Genomic DNA, 8,073 nt, shown 5'->3' on the forward strand with positions numbered 1-8,073 from the left:
ATATCTGAATTTGGAAGGTGGACTACAGAATAACGCAGAAAACTCGGAAAACCAAAATTGCAACCAAGACGAACTCAATTGCATTTTTTTTTTCCTAAGACACTTTCTAAAGCACGAGCCTCTCTCCCAGGCGAACCCGTGCCAGGGCGCCCTTCATTTTCACTTCTTGAAACCGCAGCCTTGCAGGCCGAGTTCGCGAGAACTCGGCAGCCACTCGGAGCACTTTGCAAGGACTCCGGAGCAGCAGCGGCCTTGCTCGGCCGGCGTCGGCCAATCAGAGGGCAGAGGGCGGTGGGCGGAGCTAGGCGGCGGCGGCGCGTGAGCTCGCGTGTCCTTGGGTCCCGCCTTCCCGGGCCAGTGTGTGGAGGCCTCCGTGTCGCCGTTACCGCCCGCACCTGCCCTGCCGCAGCACTCTCGGCTACACGTTCTGCTCGGCCCCGCCATGCCGGTGGACCTCAGCAAGTGGTCCGGGCCCTTGAGCCTGCAGGAAGTGGACGAGCAGCCGCAGCACCCGCTGCATGTCACCTACGGCGGGGCGGCGGTGGACGAGCTGGGCAAAGTGCTGACGCCCACCCAGGTACCCCGGGCGGCGGGCTGCAGCCAGCGGCCTGGCGCGGAGTCCTGTGCGGACCGCCTGGATCGGACCTGGAGGAGACAGGGCTAGGGGCAGTGGGGAGGTTCAGCCTGCGTGCGTCGAGGCCCCCCAGGGCGAGGGTCCCAGGGTCCATGTCCCATGCCTGGGGGCCATTCCGAGCACGGGGAACCCGGCCTGTGGCGTTGCCAGGCAGGCTTGTCCTGCGGCAGCGATGGATTCACTTTTCCCGGGTTTTGGGCCCAAGAGGGGCCTAGGTCCGGAGACAGCCCGGACCCCCCGGGGCAGGGCCCTGGGGAGGGACGTCCCCGGGACGGGGTAGGCTGTGGCCGCCCCCACGCCCCTAGACCCTCTCCTGGAGCCTCAGTATTTTAGGCCTTGTGTTGGAGGGCAGAAGCCCCACCCGAGAGCCTGTGGCGCATTATGTAACTGGTGATGGGCACGCCGGCCCATTTCTCCTTTGTTCAATCGGTCCGGAGCGTGCTGCCGGAACGCTGGAGGGCAACGGTTTAGTTTTGCTGTTTGACCTCCCACGCCCACGGCTGAAAGTGAAGAAACTAGATTTGCAGACACCACTGCTAGCTCGTGATGAAGCTCCGGGCAACAGTGTAAAATGAACTGCCTTGACCTTACATTGTTTTGGATGTTCACAGAATTTAAATTGCTTTGGATGTTTAAATATGAAGTGCCCGTCTGACACAGCCTACCTTTTTTTTTTTTTTTTTTTAAATGAATGAGAGGTTATTTATTGCCTAGGTTGGCCTTGAACGCATGGCCTCATCTCAAGCGCCAGGACAACTGGCCGGAGCCACCGCGGCTCCCACAGCCTCCCTTTTCCCTGCTCACCTCGGCTTTCTCCTTTTCTGTGCACTTTGAAACATCTAGTTAATGCAGATTTCACTTTAGCAGGCCCCAGGTAACCTCCTGATCACCAAATCCAGAAACGTTGTCATTTCAGACAGACAGTGTACGCGTGTCGTTGAGAGAGGGACTCGGTGCCAGGGTTGGAATCCCGGCCGCATTTGTTTCTGTGCATAGTGTGCTGGGATACGAGCCCCATGGTGTTGTTGGGACTGAAATAATAACAGCCTGGGCAACATAGCAAGATCCCAACGCTACAAAAAAAAAAAATTGGCCAGGCGTGATGGTGTGGGCCTGTAGTTTGCAGCTGCTCAGGAGGCTGAAGTGGGAGGAGTGGCTGCAGTGAACCTTGATAGCGTCACTGCACTCCAGCCTGGGTGACAGGATGAGACCTGGTCTCAAAAAAAAGATTATAAATAAAATAAGTGATGTATATAAAACTACAGAGTCATTGATTTTATTAAAAATCTATTCTGTTTTCTCTTTGAAGAGTCTCAGATCAAAGAAAGAGTACTGGTTTCTTCAGCATTTCTCTTTTCTTTTGAGACAGAGTCTCACTCTGTCACCCAGGCTGGAGTTCAGTGGGGCAGTTTTGGCTCATTGCAGCATCTGCCTCCCCAGCTCAAGCAGTCCTCTCACCTCATCTTCCCAAGTAGCTGGGATTACAGGTGTCCACCACCATGTCTAGCTAATTTTTGTATTTTAGTAGAGATGGGTTTCACCATGTTGGCCAGGCTGGTCTCGAACCCCTGACCTCAAGTGAGCCTCTCGCCTCAGCCTCCCAGCTGCTGGGATTACAGGCGTGAGCCACTGTGCCCAACCAGTTTCTTCAGCATTTCTGACTTTTTAACTCCAAACTGGTTCTTTCATACAGGTCAAGAACAGACCCACCAGCATTTCGTGGGATGGTCTTGATTCAGGGAAGCTCTACACCTTGGTCCTGACAGACCCGGATGCTCCCAGCAGGAAGGATCCCAAGTACAGGTGAGAGCTGGGAAAGATGGGGAACAGCAGGTCATGCAGACATGACTTACCAAATATAATCCCCTTGCTGGACATGGAGAAGCAGAACCGGTTTGGGATGGCCCCACCCATTTTTAAGCCAGAGAGTACATTTCCTGCCCTTTTGCCCCCTATAGTGGGCATCTGTAATTCACAGCCGAGAGCCATATCCATCTGTGGCCTGTTTTTGTAGAGCCCCATGAGCTAAGAATGGTTTTTACTTCTTTTTTTTTTTCTTTTTTTTTTTTTTTGGACAGAGTCTCCCTTTGTCACCCAGGCTGGAGTGCAGTGGCGCAATCTTGGCTCACTGCAACCTCTGTCTCCCAGGTTCAAGCGATTTCTGCCTCAGCCTCCGGAGTAGCTGGAATTATAGGCACATGCTATCATGCCTGGCTAATTTTTGCATTTTTAGTAGAGACGGGGTTTCACCATGTCGTCCAGGCTGCTCTCGATCGAAATCCTGACCTCAGATGATCTGCCCACCTCAGTCTCCCAAAGTGGTAGGATTATAGGTGTGAGCCACCATGCCCAGCCTGGTTTTTACATTTTTTAATGATTGAGGAAACCATGAAAGAAGAATTAAACTTTGTGACATGTGGAAATTATACAAAATTCCCATGTCAGCGTTCATCAGTTATGTCTTATTGGAGCACAGCTAAGTGTCGCCTATGGCTGCTTTCATGCTGCCAAGGCCAAGTTGAATAGTTGCAACAGAGACTGTGGCTCCCCAGAGCTTAACACATTCTCTGGCCTTTTACAGAAAGTTTGCTGACCTCTGCTTTAGAAAATTTCAGAGGGTGGGAGGGGCTGGATCTGCTCTTCTGCAAACACATGAGGTTTGTGCTGGCCAAGACAGTGAGGACTGTTGTTCGTGGCTGTGGCCTGGCACCCAGCATGTTCTCGATGCACATTTTCTGGCCGTGCAGTGAATGTCCCCTGAACTCCTGTGGTGCTAACGCCCCATGTTTCTTCATGCAGAGAATGGCATCATTTCCTGGTGGTCAACATGAAGGGCAATGACATCAGCAGTGGCACAGTCCTCTCCGATTACGTGGGCTCGGGGCCTCCCAAGGGCACAGGTTAGTAAAGGCTGTTTTTGGTGGGAGGTTGGGGAGGGAGTTTGGGAGCACATTAGGAGTGGCCCAAAGCTTTTTTTTTTTTTTTCAGACAGAATCTTATTCTGTCACCAGGCTGGAGTGCAGTGGTGCGATCTTGGCTCACTGCAACCTCAGCCTCCCAGGTTCAAACAATTCTCCTGCCTCAGCCTGCCAAGTAGCTGGGACTACAGGCGCACGCCACCATGCCTGGCTAATTTTTGTATTTTTAGTAGAGACGGGGTTTCACCATGTTGCCCAGATGGTCCCGATCTCTTGACCTTGAGATCCGCCCGCCTCAGCCCTGCAAAGGGATTATAGGCATGAGCCACCGTGCCCGGCCCGGCCCAAAGCATTTTTCTTTTATTTTGAGAGCCCTTACCCTGCTGGAGATAGCATCTCAGCTCACCTCTAAGGCCTTCAGGGCACATTCAGACCTGCAGGAGTGTCAGGTGGCTAGAGCCTTGAGTTCGGGACAGACGGACCTTTGGTATAGAATTGCCTTTCCACCCCTAGCCCTTTAGCAAGCAGGGAAGTCGGTGAGAGGGAAGAATTGTTACAGAAAGCTCAGCCTGGCTTTTTGGGGCTGCAGTGGGTGGAATACACAGTTAAACTATCTCAAGCCTTTGCCTGGGGTGATCTTCGAGTTTCTAATTCTATAAAAGATTTCAGAAATGATCACATAGTTTCCAAATTAACTATATAAGGTTGGCTTCTGTATCTCTTTTTGGCTCCCTTTTTTCTCAAAACATCTAGCTTGTATATTGTAAAAAGATTTGGAAGATTTCAGTAGAACCGTATTGAAGACACACAGGCACCTTGTATTGTATTGCATTCTATCTATGATATATAAAATACACGTAACTATCTAGAGATAGAAAGACCACTGCATTGAAACTTTCCAAGTTGGGTAAGTGCTTCCTAAGCTGATGGTGAGAGATGCATTAGTATTGCCTGGCATTCAGTTCAGGATGTTTCCATTTGGTGGAACTGTCACAGTCCTCGCTTTGGTACACCTTGTCCAGCCAGGAGTTCACATGAAGAGGTACAAGAACATCCCTGACATGGACAGTTGGTCACGGGCTCATGTTCTGTCTGTGGACCCAGAAGCTTCAGATGCCTTTAAACTCTCTCACACGTTCATAGCAGAAGGTAAAGGGACAGATTTCCCAGGGACTTATTAAGTTCGCTCGGGCAGTTATAAAATTAGGCAGTTTAATTATGGGAAGCAGACCCATGAGAATAAAGCAATTCAATAAGATCTGTGTTCTTATTTTTTAGAAAGCCTCAGTAGGGCTGGGTACGGTGGCTCACACCTGTAATCCCAGCACTTTGGGAGGCTGAGGTGGGCAGATCATGAGGTCAAGAGATCGAGACCATCCTGGCCAACGTGGTACAACCCCATCTCTACTAAAAATACAAAAATGAGCTGGGTGTGGTGGCACGCACCTGTAGTCCCAGCTGCTTGGGAGGCTGAGGTAGGAGAATAACTTGATCCTGGGAGGTGGAGGTTGCAGTGAGCCGAGATTTTGCCACTACATTCCAGCCTGGCGACAGAGCGAGACTTTGTGTCCAAAAGAAAAATAAAAGCCTCAGAAACTCATTTTATTGTTGTGCTTTTTCCATATTCTTGTAGTATGGCACAATTTACATATAACAAAATGCACAGATCATGAGAGTTCAGTCAGCAAATTTGATCAAGGCATGGAAGGTACTAGCCGTCGGGAAGATAGATGACGTTTCCATCGCCCAGAAGGTTCTTATGTGACCTGTTTACTTAAATTCACCCAGAGCTAACCATATTCTGATTCCTGCCTCCATAAGTTACTTTCACGATTCTTGTGTTCATGTAAATGGTATCATGGGCCAGTCATGGTGGCTCACTCCTATAATCCCAGCACGTTGGGAGGTGGAGGCGGGTGGATCATGTGAAGCCAGGAGTTCAAGACCAGCCTGGCCAACATGTTAAAACACTGTCTCTACTAAAAATACCAAAGTTATCTAGGCAAGGTGGCATACATCTGTAGTCCCAGCTACTTGGGGGGCTGAGGTGGGAGGATGGGTTGAACCTGGGAGGTGGAAGTTGCAGTGAGTCGAGATCTCGCTATTGCACTGTAGCCTGGGTGATAGAGCAAGACTGCCTCCAAAAAAAAAAAAAAAGAAGTATCAGCTGGAAAAAAAAAAAAAAAAAAAAAAAAAAAAAAAAAAAAAAAAAAAAAAAAAAAAAAAAAAGAAAATAAAAAAAAAAAGGTTATCATGCAATGTATATTTTAAGAATTAGAGTTACTGGTCTGTTTCATTCCAGATAATATCTGTGAGATTGATCCACAGATTGTATCAGTAGTTATCCCTTTATGTTGTTCAGTAATATTCCCTTTGGTAAATAGGCTAGTTTGTTTAGCCATTCTCTGTTGATGGGCATTTGGGATGTTTTCAGTATCTGTATATCATGAATAAATATCTAAACATTGTCCAGCCCCCCTTTTTTTTTTTTTTTTAAACTTCTGTGTATTATTCTAGGACTATTCAGCCTTGAAAAGAAATTTGGACACATGCCACACCAGTATGAACCCTGAGAACATGATGTTAGTGAAATGAGCCAGTCGCACAAAGACAAATACTGTTCATTTCAATGAGGTAGCTAAGGCAGCCAAACTTACTGAAACAGAAAGTGGAGTGGTGCCTGCCATACATTGTTTTTTTTTTTTTTTCTTGAGATGGAGACTCGATCTGTCACCTGGGCTGGAGCGCAATAATGGCACGTTCTTGGCTCACTGCAACCTCTGCCTCCTGAATTCAGGCAATGCTCCTGCCTCAGCCTCCTAGGTAGCTGGGATACAGGTGTCCGCCACTACACCCGTCTACGTTTTGTATTTTTAGTAGAGATGGGGCTTCATCATGTTGGCCAGGCTGGTCTCGAACTCCTGACCACAGATGATCCTCCTGCCTCGGCCTCCCAAAGAGCTAGGATTATATGCATGAGCACGCCCGGCCTGCCATACGTTCTTGTACATATAAATTCTTGTTTTGCAGGCAAGTGTTTCCATTTTTCTTAGGTGAATACTGAGGAGTAGAATTGTTGGGTCATGGAAATTTCCCCAGGTTCTCCAAATGATTGAAAATTTTATACTCTAGCTCCAGAGAGCCATGATCACACCACTGCATTCCAGGCTCAGTGATAAGAGATCTTGTCTCAAAAAAAAAAAAAAAAGAAAGAAAACCTTATACTCTAATCAGCAATAAAGCATATAATATCCTTGTGGTTCCATGCCAGGATTAGGTCAGACTTTTTGACTTTATACACTTCAGTATGTATAAAATGGTGCCATTTTGCAGTTTAACTGTTCGTCACTCTGATGACTAATGAGGTTTTTATGTCCTTATTGACCATTCTCCTTTGTTTTAGAACTTGCTTTACTTGCTTTCTGAAGACTTATTTTTTTAACTCTTGTAAAAATATAAAATTTACCATTTTAACCTTTATTTTTTGGATGCTAGAGTGCAGTGGTGTGATCTCAGCTCACTGCAGCCTCCAACTCCCAGGTTCAAGCGATCCTTCCGCCTCTGCCTCCTGAGTAGCTGGGATTACAGGCACGCGCCACCATGCCTAGCTAATTTTTGTATTGTTAGTGGAGACAGCGTTCCACCACCTTGGCCAAGCTGGTCTCAAACTCCTGACCTTAAGTGATCCACCCACCTCAGTCTCCCAAAGTGCTGGGATTATAGGCATGAGCCACCACGCCTAGCCCATCTGAACTGTTTTTAAGTTTACCATACAGTAGTGTTAACTGCATTCACATTGGGGTTTTTTTTGTTTCGTTTTGTTTTGTTTTAAGACGGGGTCTTACTCTGACCCCTAGGCTGGAGCGCAGTGGCATGTTCTCGGCTCACTGCATCTTCAACCTCCTGGGCTCAAGCAACCCTCCCACCTCAGGCTCCTGAGAGGCTGGGACAATAGGCTACCACATCCAGCGAAGTTTTGTATTTCTGGTAGAGACAGATTTCGCCATATTGCCCAAGCTGGTTTAACATTCCTCCTGCCGGGCTTAGGCGATCCTCCCATCTCAGCCTCCCAAAGTCCTGGGATTTGAGGCATGAGCTACTGTGCCGAGGCACTACATTCACATTGTTGTGAAACAGATCTCTAGGTTTTTCATCTTCCCCAACAGAAACTCTGTTCCCTTTGAACAACAGTTTCCCATGTCCCTTCTCTTCCCCCCCAGCAGCCACCATTCCACTTTCTGTTGCAGTGTTTGTCTACTGTAGATACCACATGGAATTGTAAGCATCTGTCTTGTAACTGGCTAATTTCACTAACGTAATGTTCTCAAGGTCCTTCTCTGGTGTAGCATGTGTCTGAATTTCTTTTCCACACTGAATAGTCTAGAATAACACAGAGAAGTAAAGAAAAAATAAAGGCTGCGTGATATTCTGTTGTGTGTATAAACCACATTCTGATCATTCTTCATCAGTGGACAGTCGGGTTGCTTCTGCTTCTTGGCTGCTGCATTGAGCATGGGTGTG

The 8,073-nt window shown here is 48.0% G+C and overlaps 1 protein-coding gene across 1 annotated transcript in view; it reads left to right on the forward strand.

The window, feature by feature from the left end:
• The first annotated feature begins 305 nt into the window (after positions 1-305).
• Positions 306-8,073, forward strand: part of PEBP1 (phosphatidylethanolamine binding protein 1) — a 9,422-nt gene continuing 1,654 nt past the window's right edge. Inside the window, exons 1-4 of the mRNA XM_037738922.1 lie at positions 306-577; positions 2,328-2,437; positions 3,434-3,534; positions 4,549-4,701. Coding sequence (XP_037594850.1) covers positions 443-577; positions 2,328-2,437; positions 3,434-3,534; positions 4,549-4,701 — 499 coding nt within the window. The 5' untranslated portion in view covers positions 306-442. The remainder of the gene's footprint in view (positions 578-2,327; positions 2,438-3,433; positions 3,535-4,548; positions 4,702-8,073) is intronic.

This window comes from Cebus imitator, unplaced genomic scaffold, assembly GCF_001604975.1.
Source record: "Cebus imitator isolate Cc_AM_T3 unplaced genomic scaffold, Cebus_imitator-1.0 Scaffold59, whole genome shotgun sequence".
NCBI lineage: Eukaryota > Metazoa > Chordata > Mammalia > Primates > Cebidae > Cebus > Cebus imitator.